Source organism: Salmo salar, chromosome ssa05, assembly GCF_905237065.1.
Source record: "Salmo salar chromosome ssa05, Ssal_v3.1, whole genome shotgun sequence".
NCBI lineage: Eukaryota > Metazoa > Chordata > Actinopteri > Salmoniformes > Salmonidae > Salmo > Salmo salar.
This window is the reverse complement of record NC_059446.1, coordinates 55,772,426-55,793,430: the sequence shown is the minus strand read 5'-3', so window position 1 is coordinate 55,793,430 and position 21,005 is coordinate 55,772,426. Positions and strand designations below refer to the sequence as shown.

The 21,005-nt window shown below is 42.3% G+C and overlaps 1 protein-coding gene across 2 annotated transcripts in view; it reads left to right on the top strand.

Moving 5' to 3' along the window:
• The window catches only part of LOC106605157 (igLON family member 5), a 156,563-nt gene that overhangs the window by 113,665 nt on the left and 21,893 nt on the right, over window positions 1–21,005 (top strand). For both annotated transcript variants that reach the window (XM_014200521.2, XM_045718389.1), the window contains exons 2-3: window positions 11,295–11,373; window positions 19,789–20,021. In XM_014200521.2, coding sequence (XP_014055996.1) covers window positions 11,295–11,373; window positions 19,789–20,021 — 312 coding nt within the window. The remainder of the gene's footprint in view (window positions 1–11,294; window positions 11,374–19,788; window positions 20,022–21,005) is intronic.

Sequence of the window (21,005 nt, the reverse complement as noted above, 5' to 3'; positions counted from 1 at the left end):
GCTTGAATTGTTTAGATTTGATAGGGAAGCTAAGAGGTCAAATATACTGTTTACGTTTTCTTCTGCCAAGTTTACATTTTCACTATTACAGTGAAAAGTTTTGTCCAGGGATTGAATTTATTGTTACCTAATTGTTTTTTGGTAGGTTTCCACACTACTTTCCTTCCATCTATAGCATTTCTTAATATTATTCAGTTCCTTTGGCTTTGATGCATCATGATTGAGTATTGCTCTGTTCAAGTAGACTGGTCTTTTGCTGTGATCTGATAGGGGTGTCAGTGGGCTGACTGTGAATGCTCTGAGAGACTCTGGGTTGAGATCAGTGATAAAGTAGTCCACAGTATTACTGCCAATAGATGAGCTATAGGTGTACCTACTGTAGGAGTCCCCTCAAAGCCTACCATTGACTATGTACATACTAGAGGTCGACCGATTATGCTTTTTCAACGTCGATAACGATACCGATTATTGGAGGACCAAATAAAGCCGCTACCGATTAATCGGCCGATTTCTTTTTGCAATTTTTTTCTTTTTTGCAATAATGACAATTACAACACTACTGAATGAACACTTATTTTAACTTAATATAATTCATCAATAAAATCAATTTAGCCTCAAATAAATAATGAAACATGTTCAATTTGGTTTAAATAATGCAAAAACAAAGTGTAGAAGAAGAAAGTAAAAGTGCAATATGTGCCATGTAAGAAAGCTAACATTTAACCTCTATGGGCAAGGCGGGACGAATTCGTCCCACCTACGTAACAGCCACCTGAATTCAGTGGCGCGATTTTTGAATCGTTTGAAATACTATTACTTCAATTTCTCAAACATATGACTATTTTACAGCTATTTAAAGACAAGACTCTCCTTAATCTAACCACACTGTCCGATTTCAAAAAGGCTTTACAATGAAAGCAAAACATTAGATTATGTCAGGAGAGTGCCCAGCCAGAAATAATCAGACACCCATTTTTCAAGCTAGCATATAATGTCACAAAAACCCAAACCACAGCTAAATGCAGCACTAACCTTTTATGATCTTCATCAGATGACACACCTAGGACATTATGTTATACAATACATGCATGTCTGTTCAATCAACTTCATATTTATATCAAAAAACAGCTTTTTACATTAGCATGTGACGTTCAGAAAAAGCATACCGGGGAATTTACTAACAGTTTGCTAAATTACTCACGATAAACGTTCACAAAAAGCATAACAATTATTTTAAGAATTATAGATACATTACTCCTCTATGCACTCGATATGTCCGATTTTAAAATAGCTTTTCGGATGAAGCACATTTTGCAATATTCTAAGTACATAGCCCAGCCATCACGGCTAGCTATTTAGACACCCGGCAAGATTAGCCTTCACCAAAATCCTATATCCTATAAGAAAAATGTTCTTACCTTTCCTGTTCTTCGTCAGAATGCACTCCCAGGACTTCTACTTCAATAAAAAATGTAGGTTTTGTCCCAAATAATCCATCGTTATATCCAAATATCCTCTGTTTTGTTCGTGCGTTCTAGACACTATACGAATGGTAAATAACGGTCGTGCGCATGGCGCATGGCGTGACAAAAAATTTCTAAATATTCCATTACCGTACTTCGAAGCATGTCAACCGCTGTTTAAAACCAATTTTTATGCCATTTATCTCGTAGAAAAGCGATAATATTCCGACCGGGAATCTGCAATAAGCTAAACAGCCGAATGAAATTTCTCCACGGGGGCGAATCGTGCACGCGCCTCATTCAATGGTCCTCTGATCGGCCACTTGGATAAGGCGATAATCTGTTTCAGCCAGAGGCTGCCTCGTCATCGTTCAGGTTTTTCCCGGGTTCTGAGAGCCTATTGGAGCCCTGGGAATTGTCACGTTACAGCTAAGATCCTTACTCTTCAATAAACAGATGCAAGACGCACGACTCCTTGTCAGACAGGCCACTTCCTGCATGAAACCTTGTCAGGTTTTTGCCTGCCATAGGAGTTCTGTTATACTCACAGACACCATTCAAACAGTTTTAGAAACTTTAGGGTGTTTTCTATCCAAACCTGAACAATAATATGCATATTCTAGCTTCTGAGTTGGTGTAGGAGGCAGTTAAAAATGGGCACATATTTTTTCCAAAATTCTCAATACTGCCCCCTAGCCCAAACAGGTTAAGTGTCTTGCTCAGAACATGAGAACATATGAAAGCTGCTGGTTCCTTTTAACATGAGTCTTCAATATTCCCAGGTAAGAAGTTTTAGGTAGTAGTTATTATAGGACTATTTCTCTCTATACCATTTGTATTTCATATACCTTTGACTATTGTATGTTCTTATAGGCACTTTAGTATTGCCAGTGTAACAGTATAGCTTCCGTCCCTTTCCTCGCTCCTACCGGGGCTCGAACCAGGAACACATCGACAACAGCCACCCTCGAAGTAGCGTTACCCATGCAGAGCAAGGGGAACAACTACTCCAAGTCTCAGAGTGAGTGACGTTTGAAACGCGATTAGCGCGCACCCCGCTAACTAGCTAGCCATTTCACATTGGTTACACCAGCCTAATCTTGGGAGTTGATAGGCTTGAAGTCATAAACAGCTTGAAGCATTGCGAAGAGCTGCTGGCAAAACGCACAAAAGTGCTGTTTGAATGAATGCTTACGAACCTGCTGGTGCCTACCACCGCTCAGTCAGACTGCTCTATCAAATCATAGACTTAATTATAATATAATAAACACACAGAAATACGAGCCTTAGGTCATTAATATGGTCGAATCCGGAAACTATCATCTCGAAAACAAAACGTTTTTTCTTTCAGAGAAATACGGAACCGTTCCGTATTTTATCTAATGGGTGGCATCCCTAAGTCTAAATATTCCTGTTACATTGCACAACCTTCAATGTTATGTCATAATTACATACAATTCTGGCAAATGAGTTCGTAACGAGCCAGGTGGCCCAAACTGTTGCATATACCCTGACACTGCGTGCAATGAACACAAGAGAAGTGACACAATTTCACCTGGTTAATATTGCCTGCTAACCTGGATTTCTTTTAGCTAAATATGCAGGTTTAAAAATATATACTTGTGTATTGATTTTAAGAAAGACTGTCTATGGTTAGGTACACATTGGAGCAATGACAGTCCTTTTTCACAAATGCGCACCGCATCGATTATATGCAACGCAGGACAGGCTAGATAAACTAGTAATATCATCAACCATGTGTAGTTAACTAGTGATTATGATTGATTGATTGATTGTTTTTTATAAGATAAGTTTAATGCTAGCTAGCAACTTACCTTGGCTTCTTACTGAATTCGCAAAACAGGCAGGCTCCTCGTGGAGTGCAATGTAAAGCAGGTGGTTAGAGCGTTGGACTAGTTAACCGTAAGGTTGCAAGATTGAATCCCCGAGCTGACAAGGTAAAAATCTGTCGTTCTGCCACCAAACAAGGCAGTTAACCCACCGTTCCTAGGCCGTCATTGAAAATAAGAATGTGTTCTTAACCCACTTGCCTAGTTAAATAAAAAATACCAATTACCGATTGTTATGAAAACTCGAAATTGGCCCTAATTAATCGGCCATTCCGATTAATCGGTCGACCTCTAGTACATACCCAGGGTGCGGCAGAGCTGCAGGAGTTGTGACCCGTTTTTGTTGGTTATGTTGTCGTAGTTGTGCCTTCTCTCTCTCTCTCTCTCTCCCTCTCTCTCATTCCATCTCTCTCTCTCTCTCCCTCTATCTCTCTCTACCTGGACTGCTGCTTCTCTTTCTCTCTCTCTCTCCCTGTGTTATTAAGGCTGAAGGGTGGCGGGCATGCGCAGTCTAGCAGGTGTTTTCACGCTCTGTCGTCATCTGTCCAACGTCCACCCCATCAACCCTTACACCCCCCTCTCGACTGTGTAGTATTCGAATTGACAAGACCCTGACTCTGCACATTCAACTGTCCAGTGGTGAGACACCACAGACACCATAGACACCCTTTTAGCTTCTCATCTTCGATGTGATGCCCTTCACCCCCCTACCAAGGTCAAAGCGGCAGCCTTTATGCACAGTGCACGCTCTAAGTGAGTGACAGAGGTGACAGGGGTTGTGATGGTGTGTATGCATGAGTGAGTGTGTTTCTGTGTGTTGATAACGGACTTGGTTTCTGTGTGTTTCGGTGTGTACTTATACACATGGTTGTGGGTGAGTGTGACTGAGTGAGTCTGGGCTGTGTGTGTTGACCTGGTTAACACCATGTGCAGTGAGGGAGGGTAAAGGCAGGGTGATACAGGTTTTACAATGAAGGTGCCAATTGAGCTGTAAAAATGGGAATTGAGTGGGGAATAGGGAATAGCAGGCCTCTGGTGTGTAACCTTCACCGTGTTGTTTTCAGGTTTCAGCTTATGCATACATCATTTGTGTGTGTGTGTGTGTGTGTGTGTGTGTGTGTGTGTGTGTGTGTGTGTGTGTGTGTGTGTGTGTGTGTGTGTGTACATACACTACCGTTCAAAAGTTTGGGGTCACTTAGAAATGTCCTTGTTTTTGAAAGAAAAGCACATATTTTGTCCATTAAAAAGACAGAATATTGATCAGAAATACAGTGTAGACATTGTTAATGTTGTAAATGCCCATTGTAGCTGGAAAATGATCAGCAACCATCACTCCTGTGTTCCAATGACACGTTGTGTTAGCTAATCCAAGTTTATCATTTTAAAATGCTAATTGATGATTAGAAAATCTTTTTGCAATTATGTTAGCACAGCTGAAAACTGTTGTTCCGATTAAAGAAGCAACAAAACTGGCCTTCTTTAGACTAGTTGAGTATCTGGAGCATCAGCATTTGTGGGTTCGATTACAGGCTCAAAATGGCCAGAAACAAAGACCTTTCATCTGAAACTCGTCAGTCTATTCTTGTTCTGAGAAATGAAGGCTATTCCATGCGAGAAATTGCCAAGAAACTGAAGATCTGTGTTCTACTCCCTTCACAGAACAGCGCAAACTGGCTCTAACCAGAATAGAAAGAGGTGTGGGAGGCCCCAGTGCACAACTGAGCAAGAGGACAAGTACATTAGAGTGTCTAGTTTGAGAAACAGACGCCTCACAAGTCCTCAACTAGCAGCTTCATTAAATAGTACCCGCAAAACACTAGTCTCAACGTCAACAGTGAAGAGGCAACCTTCTAGGCAGAGTTCCTCTGTCCAGTGTCTGTATTCATTTGCCCATCTTAATCTTTTCATTTTATTGGCTAGTCTGAGATATGGCTTTTTCTTTGCAACTCTGCCTAGAAGGCCAGCATCCTGGAGTCGCCTCTTCACTGTTGATGTTGAGACTGGTGTTTTGCGGGTACAACAACTGAGGACGCACAGAACAACTGAGGACCCACAGTAACAAGCCTACTGTGCAGTGTGGCACGTGCACATAGGATGGTATAGGTTACAGTATATCCAAGGTTGTTTCATAGAAATAACCTTAAAGAGCGGATTAACTCACCGATTCTGCATCTGATTTTCTGCTAGTCATTAAGAAAACGAGATTGTCCCTCTTGAGTCACAGTAAAAACAACATAGCCACTACCACTACCACAGTCAGAATTATTATTGGATAAATAAGGATATAGGATATAAGCGCTGCGTAATGTGCAGGTCTGTCTCACTGCCTGGATGTTCTGCTGCCACATTGGCTAGAGCGCAATCAACGCAGCTGTTTTTCCGTGCATGAGAATTCTCCCTAGGATTTACAATCCCGTGTTAGTGGGCAAGTGGGCATGATTGTAATCGAAACCCAACCCTCATGTAAGTTCTGATGATCTCACTTACACAAATCTCACAAAACTATGTTTTGGAATATACTGACTTTATGACCAAAATTATTGTACTTACACTTTGTTGTGTTTCTGACTAATATCGATGCCACATATGCAGTTTTCAACCAAAGACATTTTGCGTTCAGTTGCCCTTTAACAAACACCTACCCCTGGTGACGTTTCCTAGGCCTTGGTTATACAGTACATTGGACACAATGGCTAATGTCTCCCCTCCCCCATGCAGTGAGAGGGACTGTCACAGTGAGTGGTAGTGATGCTGATACAGCCAGTGTGTTCTTCCTTCCTGGGTTTCTTGGCCAGCCTAGATAGCACAGCAGCAAGCAGCAAGCAGCAAGCAGCAAGCAGCAAGCAGCACGCTAATGTGATTATGGCTTTTAGCGGAGGATTTTCATGGACATTCTCCATCCCTCTCCATCCTTCAAGGCGCCATTAGTTCTCACTGTGGGATGGCCTGTCCTTGCTGGTGACTGACACACTTAAAGCAAATGCACACATACTGGACACACACACACTGTACAGGTGCACACACACAATAACTGTCTCGAAAGGACCATGAAGAATTGTGGATCATCAGACACACAAACACACACTCATATTCAACTTATTAGTATTACTCTGCTTAGACTTTGTACTCATTTCAGTACTTTGGAAAAATAAATCTCTCAATTTCCCCATTGCCATTGACCATAATTTCAACGCATAATTAGATTCACCTTTTTTTTCTATTTGTTTATGAGACCGTGACGCGAATCAGAATGCCTGCACCTTTTCATTACGCTGTGCAATCAAGCCATGACTCCACCAAGAGCCCGTGTTTAAATTAAAAGCATGAGCAATTGGCCATCAGATGCTGCACTGCTTACAACTGTCACGTTTTCGAGACCTCTCTGCCTGGAATTACACTTGCCAAGCTTAGCGCGTATTGTCTTAGCGCACCTCTTTGCATTAATCAGACAAACCTCCGGGTGCTTCTAAACTCCTGACTGCACAGCGTTTCTTCGCATAAGTCACTGTTTATTAAACCTTAGAGGCAAGACGGCAGCAGCAGTAGCATAGAGATATTATGGACACGTTAGGAAAGAGATAGAGGAGATTGGTTGAAGATCTAGCAAGGACTGAGACAGGGTTTTGTCTAGAAGGAATACAGGTTTTGTCAAAATTGACTTTTCGTTGCAGGTTTAGGAGAACTTAAGCAGCAGGTTACGAGAATTAGCGTTGCAGGTTAGGAGAATTAGGTTAAGGTTAAGAAAAGGGTTAGGGTTAGCTAAAATGCAAAACCCAAAACACTTTTGAGGTCAAATTTAGACATGACCTTCAGACAGTGAGGGTGTCCTAATATGGGCACCGTAAGGGTGGACTGGATGTGCATGCTGGCATTTGACAGAGTTTGGAGGGACAGAGATGGTGTCATGCTGAGTTTCTTTCTCTCTCTCGGAGGACCTGAGCCCTAGGACCATGCCTCAGGACTACCTGGCCTGATGACTCCTTGCTGTCCCTAGTGCACCTGGCCGTGCTGCTGCTCCAGTTTCAACTGTTCTGCCTGCGGCTATGGAACCCTGACCTGTTCACCGGACATGCTACCTGTCCCAGACCTGCTGTTTTCAACTCTCTAGAGACAGCAGGAGAGGTAGAGATACTCTGAATGATCGGCTATGAAAAGCCAACTGACATTTACTCCTGAGGTGCTGACCTGTTGCACCCTCGACAACCATTCTGATTATTATTATTTGACCCTGCTGGTCATCTATGAACATTTTAACATCTTGGCAATGTTCTGTTATAATCTCCACCCGGCACAGCCAGAAGAGGACTGGCCACCCCTCATAGCCTGGTTCCTCTCTAGGTTTCTTCCTAGGTTCTGGCCTTTCTAGGGAGTTTTTCCTAGCCACTGTGCTTCTACACCTGCATTGCTTGCTGTTTGAGGTTTTAGGCTCGGTTTCTGTACAGCACTTTGTGACATCAGCTGATGTAATAAGGCCTTTATAAATACATTTGATTTGATTTGAGTATAGACCTGCCTCAGTATGTCATTGCTAAGATAGCACTGTATGGCTTCTGTTATCTTTGTTTGTGGAGTCAGTTGATGCAGATTTACAAAATATAATTCAAGGAAGGGAAGCTTCAACACTACTGTAGCGCTTTAGGGCTGGGTGTTATATAGAATTCATTTAATTCATTTGAATTTATGTTTTAAGACGGTATTCCAAATGTCTGTATCACAAGAATCAAATTATGATAAAACATTTTATGAGCATTTATGTCCAGTTGTTCGCATGTTGTCTTTTTGGTCTCATCTCCTTCGCTCCTTCTATCCTGTGTGCAATTTATCATTTACTCACACAACAACAAAGATGAGAGATCAGTTCTTCCTCTCTGACAATCAGTTTCAACTGAGAAGAGTGCAATTGCAGGCAGAAAATATACTAACGAACGCAAATAAAAAAATTGCAAAGACAGGCAGTCCAGCTCATAAAGTTATACATATATAGGTAGGAGCTACCGAATGTCATTTCTGGTGAGTTTGGACATTTACAAGCGAATGTGAATGAAAGATATTGTGTAAATGAACAGTACTGGCTCTGGAGCAGCGTACACACTGTGTCTGTGAGGAGTCTGGAGTCGCTAGGGCAACCTGCCTGCCTGCTCTGCTCGAGAAGCAGACTGGCCGAGAACGGAGAGGAGAGAAAATGCAAGGACATGTAAAAATAGCAGTGGCAGTTGTACAGATAACTCATCCAAAGGGCTTTGACTTCTCGAACACAGCGGAAAGCTAACACAATATGATTCCCCGTCATTTTATTAATTCAGCTACTTAGATAACTAGCAAGTTAATCTTAGGGATCATGTTAATACATAATTATTTGTTTTTCATATAGCAACAAAAATATAAAATGCATAAGAAATATCTTGCTGAGTTTTATAAACGCAGATCTAAAATGCTTCTTATTGTAATTTCTGCTCGGAATCAGACTCATCTTGCACTTCCCAAATTGGATGAGAATTCACAAACGGGCATTCTATCAGCAGACAGTGTTCTGACTGATGTTTAGCTACTTTTCTCTGGTACTTTTCTAGGTGTAGCTAGCCTACTTTTCTCCAGTAAAATGCAAGATTAACTTTAAGAAAAACATTAGGAAATGTAGCTGGCAACATTCTTTATATGATAAACAGACATATGATTGCCATGCATAGTTTTTGCAAAAAAATACATATGTTTTTCCTTGTAAGCTCATTTAGCCTACTTGTGTGGCTGCCAGCCAAATAGCATTGCACTTCTGTTGTCATGTAATGAAAATGAGGCTATTTTCTGACAAAGGTGTTGCACTAATATATTTTCTGTGAAGGACAACTGTAGTTGCAAGTCCCTGATCACTCTTTATGTTCATTGATAAGCAAAAAGAACACGGTTGACTTTTAATATAAAACGTGACCTCTGTCAATACACAGCTGGACTCACCTGCTCCCACTTTCTCCAGTTGTGCTATTTACAAACAAACATGTGATTGTCTCATCTGTTCTGGAGAACTATGGTAAGCTTCATAATGTAAAATAATGTGACAGGTGAAATGAAGAACGCGATCTGCTTTATCTTCTAACATATTGCACAAGTTGACCGCAGGTATTTACTTATTAAAAAGTAGATACAAATATTCAAATGTATAGAGAAACATCAAAGAAATAGTTTCAACGTTATTGGCGGTATTGAAAAACCATCCTGTGACTGTTCCCGTATACGGTATATATGGTATACTGCCCAAGTCTAATTCCTGCATCTGCAGGAACACCTCTTTATACTTCTATTAGTACATTGTTTTGCTAGGACTCGGGTAAACAGCAGGCTGGATAGGGAGCTAGCTAGCTAACGATAGCTAGGACACAGGTAGACAGTGTCCTTCTCTCCCACCTGTCAGGCACTGATTTCCCACAGTTCTGCTAACGACAGCAAGGGCAGGTCTTCGGCAAGTGGAAGCGAAGGACACTGTGTGCTAGCTATTTAGCTAGGAGGACTCCAGGACACAACAGGTGGGAAGTGGGGGCGACACTGGTAGCTAGCTAGCTAGGACATCGGTAGACCCCTCTTGACCCACGTTTTAATCCCATAGACAATCAGGGGAAATCCAGAACATCAAAAGTCTCACACAAGCATGAAGATGGCGTGCTCGATTGCAGGGAACCATGGGATGCTCGAGGCGTTCCACATGCAGGAATGCCCCGAATTGCTGGCTGCAATCACACACTATTGTTTCAACTCTGTATTTGCATTTGAGGGTTGGTCTAACAGAATGGGTTCGTATGGACACCGAAACACATTGAAACATTATTTTACTGTAATAGAGGAGAAATGCACCTTTCTATTGATACCCTTTTTAGGTCTCAACTCCTCAAATTGCGTGCGGAGCGGACACTTCTAAAACGGGAGTATCAATGAACATTGATTCTGGAAAATAAATGCTCAGTCTGTTGCATTTGGCATTGCGGTACCATGTACCACTAGTAACATTTTAGCCAAAGACTGTTATACTAGCTGTCTAGTCTGTGTTTTAGAATTGTGCAAAAAGCATCAAACACTATTACATAAGGAATTGGAAACTCGTTCCCATTCTGAGAAATAAGTTAGGCCACTTGATTTCAACATCTGAACAATGTAGACAGGCTAGCATGCTATTCAAACAGTTGGAGACAGACAGAACGATGTGTTCATGTTCTACCTTGGTATCTAGCAAATAGATCCAAGTTGGCTAAAGATTAGCTGGCTACTCACTAGCACGTGGGCTCGTGCTTGAGATATTGTTTATGAGACCTGTGTTAATTTTCTATAAAGTTAGTCATTATTAGTGAATGTGTATTATGCGTGGTTCTGGTTACATTTGTAACAAAAAGGGCATTTTCATTGACAGACGATGCCCCACATATCATATCATCCCCAGTTTATCATTTAGTTTAATTCCTGTGGTAGTGTGTATTTGCGTGCGCTTGCGAGACTGTCTTGGTGTGTGTGCGTGTGTCTATTTGTAGGCAGGGTGAGCCTCTTTGTACGCATCCCTCCTGTTGCCGTTGGTGTCCCTTCATTTCACGCTCTGACGCCCCTGCGTGAATCCTCCTCTTCCCCCGGCTCATTATCAACACTGTTCAATGAGACACAACACACACACACACACACACACACACACACACACACACACACACACACACACACACACACACACACACACATGGGGTGGGGGGGGAACCAAATCATTATTCAGGGGGTCAGTGCATAAGCTACAACACCTTTGTTTGTATATTTATGACTTTCCCGTCACAAATAACTAAGTAAACCGCCAAACACATCCAGCCTGACCTGGATCAATGAGGTACTCAGCACCACGGCGGCTGAGATGCCAACCAGGGGATTTGGGTATTGAGAATGCGAATGGACCGTCTGTTGTTGTTATAACGGCATTATGCTCACCCTCCTCCCTCTCTACTCTCATTTTCCTTGGCAGGGCCAAGTGTGCACGGAGCCGAATTCGGCCACCTGCCCGACAACATTACAGTGCTGGAAGGAGAGAGCATCATTCTGAGGTAACTCTTTGATCCTACACCTGCACCTACTAATTACATGTTCAAATTGTTTTTTTTCTTCTCCTGTCATCATGCTGACTTAATTGCCAATTCACTGTCATAAAAACCTCATGCGGTATACCCCAACTAGGTTGAAAAATGTTCCTCAGAAAAACTGCCATTTTGTCAATATCCTGGACTTTGAGACCTTCATAAAAGCCTACTGTCTATCAACATTTTAACTATTTAACCCGCTGTCAGGTGTCATTCCAAATCTGGTCACCATCACTGTCATCTCATATTGCCAAGCCCTAGAACCATAGACCACTGTCAGGCTTCTGTAGTTGATATATGATGCCCTTTCATACTTACAGGCTCATCTATTCATTGCATGGGTGATTAAAGGTAATATCACTGGCATAGATGAGGCCTATTCACTGGAGGCTATTCACTGGAGGCCATGTGACCTACCTCACAGAGATATTTTTTTTACCCTGGCCACATCAATTAAACAAAGCACTCAGGCATATTCTCTCCTGGCCTGGTCCCCAGCTGAAGCTTGTAAGGACATCTAGTGGTGAAGGACAGTACTGTAGTCATACTGTCACAAAAACATTTCTAGTTCAGACACTGCGAAAATTACATTCCAAACTCAAAATAATATTTGTATTCATATATACGTATAGACTGAGTGTACAAAACATTAGGAAATCTGATCTTTCCACGACAGACTGACCAGGTGAAAGCTATGATCCCTTATTGATGTCACTTGTTAAATCTGCTTCAATCAGTGTAGATAAAGGGGAGGAGACAGATTAAATAAGTATTTTTAAGCCTTGAGACAATTGAGACATGGATTGTGTATGTGTGCCATTCAGAGGGTGAATGGGCAACACAGAATATTTAAATGCCTTTGAATGGTGTATGGTAGTAGGTGCCAGGCGCACTGGTTTGAGTGTGTCAAGAACTGCAACACTGCTGGGTTTTTCACCCTAAACAATTTCCCATGTGTATCAAGAATGGTATCACCCAAAGGACATCCAGCCAACTTGACACAACTGTGGGAAGCATTGGACTCAACATGGGCCAGCATCCCTGTGGAACGCTTTCGACACCTTGTAGAATCCATCCCCCGACAAATTGAGGCTGTTCTGAGGGCAAAAGGGTGTGCAACTCAATGTTAGGAAGGTGTTCCTAATGTTTTGTACACTCCGTGTATATAACCAGGGTAGTTGCATTGAGATAAAATCTGGTTTTCAAGAAAGTCTTGTGAGGTAATAGTATATTAAAGAAAATAATGTAGTCAAAGGAGTGGGCGAGTTTGTTTTCCATTACCCGGTGCCTGGGGTGCATGCAGATGGAGATTTCACTTGGAATGAACTTGCCCAGTCTAAACTGCTTGAGGTCATACCAGACAGTTCTGAAAAACTATTACTAATCTACTCTAGATCTTTTCAAATGTTAAAACAATAACATGTTCTGTTTGCACGCACAATCAAGAGATTCCCCACACACTGGTTGAATCAACGTTGTTTCCACATCATTTAAATGAAATTACACTTAACCAACGTGGAATAGATGTTAAATTGACATCTGCCCAGTGGGATCCTGCACTGCAGCGCGCCATTATTGACTAGCTAGCTAGCTGGTAATTACAGTCTGTAATTACAGGGGTGTAACAACGAATGCTTGTTAGCATGCTTGTTTCAAATTTCAAAGTTCCCGATAACATCCCAACTCACCATATTTCAGTGTTAGTGAATTTAAAACCGACCACCTCAGTGACCCAACTCTGCAATAAAGGGCTCTGGAGTCTAATGCTAAGTCCCAATAGCAAAAACGGATTAAAAAACGGTTCACATAAAAAAAAGATCAAGCTAGCAGATCAAGCTAACGTTTGAGTCAGTGTTGTAGTACTCGAGACGGTCTCGAGACCTCATTTTGAGTGTCTCGGTCTTGTCTCATTGTCGGATACATTTGTACTCGGTCTTGACTCGGTCTCGGACAGTGAGGACTCTTCATTTCTTCCTGAAACCAGCCGAGACCAGCGGAGTGAAAAACTCATAATTATCAGCTTCCATTCAGTAAGCGTTCAAAACCGCTTTGCCAGGCCAAGTATATACACTCCTTTTTTAGAACATTAATACCTGAACAGTCTTTATTAACTACAGTGCATTCGTAAAGTATTAAGAACCCTTGACTTTTTTCACATTTTGTTACGTTACAGCCTTATTCTTATTTTTTTCTCATCAATTTAGACACAATACCCCATAAGGACAAAGCAAAAACAGGTTTTTAGACATTTTAGCAAATGTATTAAAAAAAATACGTAAACGTCACATTTACATAAGTATTCAGACCCATTACGCAGTATTTTGTAGAAGCACCTTTGGCAGTGATTACAGCCTCAAGTCTTCTTGGGTATGATGCTACAAGCTTGGCACACATGAATTTGGGGAGTTTTTCTCATTCTTCTCTGCAGATCCTCTCAAGCTCTGTCAGGTTGGATGGGGAGCGTCGCTGCATAGCTATTTTCAGGTCTCTCCAGAGATGTTCGATCGGGTTCAAGAGAAGTTTGTTTCTCATGGTCTGAGAGTCCTTTAGGTGTCTTTTGGCAAACTCCAAGCGGGCTGTCATGTGCCTTTTACTGAGGAGTAGCTTCCATCTGGCCACTCTACCGTAAAGATCTGATTGGTAGGGTGCTGCAGAGATGGTTGTCCTTCTGGAAGGTTGTCCCATCTCCACAGAGGAACTCTGGAGCTCTGTCAGAGTGACCATCGGGTTCTTGGTCACCTCCCTGACCAAGGCCCTTCTGCCCTGATTGCTCAGTTTGGCTGGGCGGCCAGCTCTAGGAAGAGTCTTGGTGGTTCCAAACTTCTTCCATTTAGGAATGATGGTGGCCGCTGTGTTCTTGGGGACCTTCAATGCTGCAGAAATTTTTTGGCACCCTTCTCCAGATTTGTGCCTCGACACAATCCTGTCTCAGAGCTCTATGAGCAATTCCTTCGACCTCATGGCTTGGTTTTTGCTTTGACATGCACTGTCAACTGTGGGACCTTACATAGACAGGTGGATGCCTTTCCAAATTATGTACAGTCAATTGAATGTACCGCAGGTGGACTCCAATCAAGTCTTAGAAACATATCAAGGATGATCAAGGGAAACAGGTTGCACCTGAGCTCCATTTCGAGTCTCATAGCAAAGGGTATTTCTGTTTTTTATTTTTAATAAATTTGCAAAACTTCCTAAAACCTGTTTTCACTTTGGCATTATGGGGTATTGCATTTAGATTGATGAGGAATTTTTTTTATTTAATCCATTCGAGAATAAGGTTGTAACGTAACAAAATGTGAAAAAGGGAAGGGGCCTGAATACTTTCCGAATGCACTGTATTATCAACATGTTTGCACAGTGGCGAACGTATTGGACCTAGGCCTTCAGTGTGTGACAGGGTAATGATGCAGAAAAGGTAGCAACAGCAATACCAGCAGACCCATGTAGGAGAGTACACTTTTTAGTAAACACAGAGGGCCAGTGGTGTAGTGGAGGCTATATGCAAGTATACGCCTTTTACCCACTGTTTTCAGTATACTCACTCCATACTCCCCACTGATGCGTATCAAATTAGTGCAGTGGAGGTATACGACTTATCAATTATGTAGTACAATAGTGAAATCATGCACAAAGTAGCCTACACAATCGCAAAGCATGTGAAGTATATTCACATGTGCTGAACATGTGCAGGCAGCCAGAGTACACAGCTCTCAACTGGTTTTGAAATGGAGCAGCTCACAGAAGAACGTCATCGGTAGCGGGTAGGGTAGGTAGGAAAGCTGTTTCAACATATGATATCTACCAGTAAATACTAACTAAGGCAACAAGGGGTATGCAAACCAGGTATTGAAAGATTTTGGTCCAAAGTCTTGGTTAGTAGGCAATTTGTGTTCCACTCACCAGATGATGATCATTTGAAACAACCCTTTCCTGCAGTCAATGATCAAAAGTGCCCTCTTTGGCCTTATTCATATTTTTCATCATTTCATAATTAATAAAGAGTATTTAATTAAAAAACGTCGAAAATCCGGTGTTTCTATGTCAAACGGTTATGTTATAGTTCAGTTGTCTGTGATGTATATAAAGTGCAATATTGGGATGCAAACAAACAAAACAATATCTGACATGGTACAGGTGTCTTTGTTTAAGCCCATAACCATGTGTGTGAGGTGTATACTTTTGTTTGAAGGTAGATTTGTTTAAGACTACCAAGAATCACTCTGTGTGACCCTGATTTAACCCACTGTAGTAAAAGGTTAACTTCTTGTTGAAAGTTATTCTTGAAAAGGGAGAAGCTAACAAATTAGCAACAACATCCTACTTGATAACATTTGCTGCAGCTGCTGCAAACTAGCCTACAACAAAAGATAGCTAACTAGTCTGTGGGAAAACTACTGTTAGTTATTGCGCAGTGACCTGTTGGCCTTTGAGAAGGCAGAAATAAAAAAATTTTTCGAAAAATCGGTCCCAAGTCTAAATGTGATTGGTTGATTGCACTGTCACTCCGAAATGTTGCCCTAATCCAGTTGAATGGCAGATGCCTTCTGTCTAGCTTCTGATGGCCTAGCCAATGGTTGACTTAGCTAGCTAGATTTCCCCAGAGACCACAAAAAAAATCCTGATTGGATCTTTTTTTCTCTTCAGTGTTAACCCTTTCCAACAAAAACTTAAATCAGAACATAATTGAAAAATCACACACAGAACGAGCAGTATGGCTGGTGGAATTGTCATGCTGGAGGGTCATGTAAGGATGAGTCTGCAGGAAGGGTACAACATGAGGGAGGATGTCTTCCCTGTAACGCACAGCATTGAGATTGCCTGCAATGACAACAAGCTCAATCCGATGATGCTGTGACACACCGTCCCAGACCATGACGGACCCTCCACCTCAAAATCGATCCCGATCCAGAGTACAGGCCTCGGTTCCTTCGACGATAAACGCAAATCCGACCATCACCCCTGGTGAGACAAAATCGCGACTCGTCAGTGAAGAGCACTTTTTGCCAGTCCTGTCTGATCTAGCGATGGTCGGTTTGGGCAACAGGCCTACAAGCCCTCAGTCCAGCCTCTCTCAGCCTATTGCGGACAGCCTGAGCACCGATGGAGGGATTGTGCATTCCTGGTGTAACTCGGGAAGTTGTTGTTGCCATTCTGTACCTGTCCCGCAGGTGTGATGTTTGGATGTACCGATCCTGTGCAGGTGTTGTTACACATGGTCTGCCACTGCGAGGACGATCAGCTGTCCGTCCTGTCTCCCTGTAGTGCTGTCTTAGGCGTCTCACAGTACGGACATTGCAATTTATGTGGCATCTGCAGTCCTCATGCCTCCTTACAGCATGCCTAAGGCATGTTCTCGCAGATGAGCAGGGGCCCTGGGAATCTTTCTTTTGGTGTTTTTCAGAGTCAGTAGAAAGGCCTATTTAGTGTCCTAAGTTTTCTGTGACCTTAATTGCCTACCATCTGTAAGCTGTTAGTGTCTTAACAACCGTTACACATGTGCATGTTCATTAATTGTTTATGGGTCATTGAACAAGCATGGGAAACAGTGTTTAAACCCTTTACAATGAAGATCTGTGAAGTTATTTGGATTTTTACGAAATATCTTTGAAAGACAGGGTCCTGAAAAAGGGCTGTTTATTTTTTTGCTGAGTTTACATGTAGGTAGAGTTATTAAAGTGACTATGCTTAAATAATAACAGAAACTAGCAGCGGTGGGGGGGGGGACAATGCAAATAGTCTGGGTAACCATTTGATTAGATGTTCAGGAGTCTTATGGCTAGAAGCTGTTAAGAAGCCTCTTGGACCTAGACTTGGCGCTCTGGTACCTCCTTGCCGTACGGTAGCAGAGAGAACAGTCTATGACTAGGGTGGCTGGAGTCTTTGACAATTTTTAGGGCCTTCCTCTGACACCGCCTGGTATAGAGGTCCTGGATGGCAGGAAGCTTGGCCCAAGTGATGTACTGGGCCGTACGCACTACCCTCTGTAGTGCCTTGCGGTCGGAGGCCGAGCAGTTGCCATACCAGGTTGTGATGTAATCAGTCATGATGCTCTCAATGGTGCAGCTGTAGAACCTTTTGAGGATCTGAGGACCCATGCCAAATCTTTTCAGTATCCTGAGGGGGAATAGGTTTTGTCGTGCCCTCTTCACGACTGTCTTGTTGTCCTCGGTCGTAATTTTGACCTTGAGAAAACAACTACACTAAGTTAGCTAGCTTATCTAGCTAGCCGTTTACAGCCGCAACTCACCAGCTGTTGTTTTCAAACGCATCGGAAGTTCTTTGGGGTTCCAGGGATCACTTCTGCTCCTCCTCAAAAATGTCTGTGTTATCTTTGTTCATACATCAGCACATACAGACTCACCTCAATATACAGTATGTACACCACCGTTCAAAAGTTTGGGGTCACTTAGAAATGTCCTTGTTTTTGAAAGAAAAGGAAAAATTTTTGTCAATTAAAATAACATAAAATTGATCAGAAATACAGTGTAGACATTGTTAATGTTGTAAATGTCTATTGTAGCTGGAAACGGCAGATTTTTTATGGAATATCTACATAGGCCCATTATGAGCAACCATCACTCCTGTGTTCCAATGACACGTTGTGTTAGCTAATCCAAGTTTATCATTTTAAAAGGCTAATTGATGATTAGAAAACCCTTTTGCAATGATGTTAGCACAGCTGAAAACTGTTGTTCTGATTAAAGAAGCAATAAAACTGGCCTTATTTAAACTAGTTGAGTATCTGGAGCATCAGCATTTGTGGGTTCAATTACAGGCTCAAAATGGCCAGAAACAAAGACCTTTCTGCTGAAACTCGTCAGTCTATTCTTGTTCTGAGAAATTAAGGCTATTCCATGCGAGAAATTGCCAAGAAACTGAAGATCTCATACAACGCTGTGTACTACTCCCTTCACAGAACAGCGCAAACTAGCCCTAATCAGAATAGAAAGAGGAGTGGGAGGCCCCGGTGCACAACTGAGCAAGAGGACAAGTAGATTAGAGTGTCTAGTTTGAGAAACAGGCGCATCACAAGTCCTCAACTGGCAGCTTCATTAAATAGTACCCGCAAAACACCAGTCTCAACGTCAACAGTGAAGAGGCGACTCCGGGATGCTGACGTTCTAGGCAGAGTTGCAAAGAAAAAGCCTTATCTCAGACTGGCCAATAAAAATAAAAGATTAAGATGGGCAAAAGAACACAGACACTGGACAGAGGAAGATTGGAAACAAGTGTTATGGACAGATGATTCTAAGTTTGAGGTGTTCGGATCACAAAGAATAACATTCCTGAGACACAGAAAAAATTTAAAGATGCTGGAGGAGTGCTTGACGCCATCTGTCAAGCATGGGGGAGGCAATGTGATGGTCTGGGGGTGCTTTGGTGGTGGTAAATTGGGAGATTTGTACAGGGTAAAATGAGTCTTGAAGAAGGAAGGCTATGACTCCATTTTGACGCCATGCCATACCTTGTGGACAGCGCTTAATTGGAGCTAATTTCCTCCTACAACAGGACAATGACCCAAAGCACAGCTCCAAACTATGCAATAACTATTTTTGGAGGAAGCAGTCAGCTGGTATTCTGTCTATAATGGAGTGGCCAGCACAGTCACCGGATCTCAACCCTATTGAGCTATTGTGGGAGCAGCTTAACCGTATGGTACGTAAGAAGTGCCCATCAAGCCAATCTCTGTAAATATTGTACTTTTGTACTTTTGTACTTTTTTTGTTGCATTTTTTTATTATTATTTTGGGGTTTGACTGCTATGAGGGTTGATCACTTAGATCTTGTTGTCTTGAGTTGCAGAATTGTGATGAAAAGTCATATTTTTGTCTTATAGTTAGAAAGCTAACTGGCTGTTTGGATTCAAATAATGCAGCCCCGGCTTTATTGTTTCATCTGTCGGGAAGAATTACAACAAGTACTGGATGCTGTGGCCAGAGATGGCAGAAGAGGCTCAGGGACTGTTCTAAACCACTGCCAAGATGTGGTGGCTTTTCGTGCACTTTTCAGCAGCCGTGGCATCACCCAGGCAATGGAGGACCAGTACTTACGGAGGAGCGGGTCCTATGGAGGAAAGCAGATGTGGTGCACTGATGAAGCGCCTGTTTGTTTCTCTCTGGCTAGTCTATTGATGCCCCTTCCCTCCGCTGATGTTACACTGCCTTTCCAATCCAAACTGCCTCAACTCCCAGCCTTTCATCCCATGCCAAATAGAGACATTCAATATCCATCTCTACCATCTAAATTTAAATGTATTGTTTCTTTGTTTTGCTTTCAGATTATTTTCTGTAATGAAAAGCACTATTCAAGTTAAATAAATGATTATTAATAAATTATCTGGGTCTTGTCTTATCCCCTGTTTTCTCCCCCTCCACCTCGAAGGTGTAAAATCGACGAGGAGGTGACCCACAAGGCGTGGTTGAACCGCTCAAACATCCTGTTTGCGGGGACAGACAAGTGGTCGCTGGACAGACGGGTGTCGCTGGTCAACAGTAACACTAGTGACTTCTCCATCCAGATAGAGAGAGTGGAGGTGGCTGACGAGGGGCTGTACACCTGCAGCTTCCAGGCCAGCAACAAGCCCCGCATAGCCCACGTCTTCCTCATCGTCCAAGGTGAGTCCCTGGGGACATCTAGGTGGGGGGAAAGATGGGGTAGAATAAAACATTGTTTTAAATCTCAAGCCCAAATCTTCCCAAAGTGTCTGACATTGGTTGCGTGTCTCAGTGAAATTGTCAAAGGATATTTAAAACATGCTAATTTGGGGGATATGGACTTGGTTTTTGGACAAGAAAAGATAGTGAGTTATGATTTGGTGACAGCAGCCAGGGAAAAACCAAAAAAGCATGGCTTTATCAATCTCTTTGTCCAAAGGCTGTTTACAGGGTAAGTAAACACATATTTAGGTGTATTAGCCCTTTAATTGCTATATTTTAATGTGTTTACAGCACATATTGTACTTGGTTCTGTAATGGGCATGTACCACTTTATTTACGGGATTATTTATTCACCTCAAGGTTTTAGTCCAACAATTGTAAACACAACTTTACTTATACTTTACAAAAAAAATGTAAAGTGACCCAGGGCCTTTGATAGTGTTGTGCAGTGGATGGAGCCTTAGACTGAGCAAAGAAAGCAGCCGACTGAGTCCTTAGCAACCGAGCCAATACATTATCAATGATGCAAGTTTACCTCAGAACTGAGAGGGGTGGGTAGATCCTGGGGTAAGTGGGTAAGACGATATGGGCGGCTATACAGGGGGCTGTCCAACTGCCTGACTGAGTAATTGACAATGCAGGACCAGATCTGGGCCTATCGTCAAGGCAACGGTGGAGTGAGTGAGAGTTTGACTGATGCTGAGTGACGTGATTTATTGGCGCCCGGCTGCTCGGCTGATGGATTGCAGACCTTTTCTCCCTGCATGTGTCAATTGTTATGTATATTGTACCTTGTGTACTAACATATCGCAATAATACAAGACTGGTGGAATAAAAATGAAAAATATTAGGGTATATATCAACTGGCCAACACACACACACACACACATACCATGCTGAGTTGGAGTTTGAGAGAGAGAGCAAGCTGGGAAAGTTTCTGCA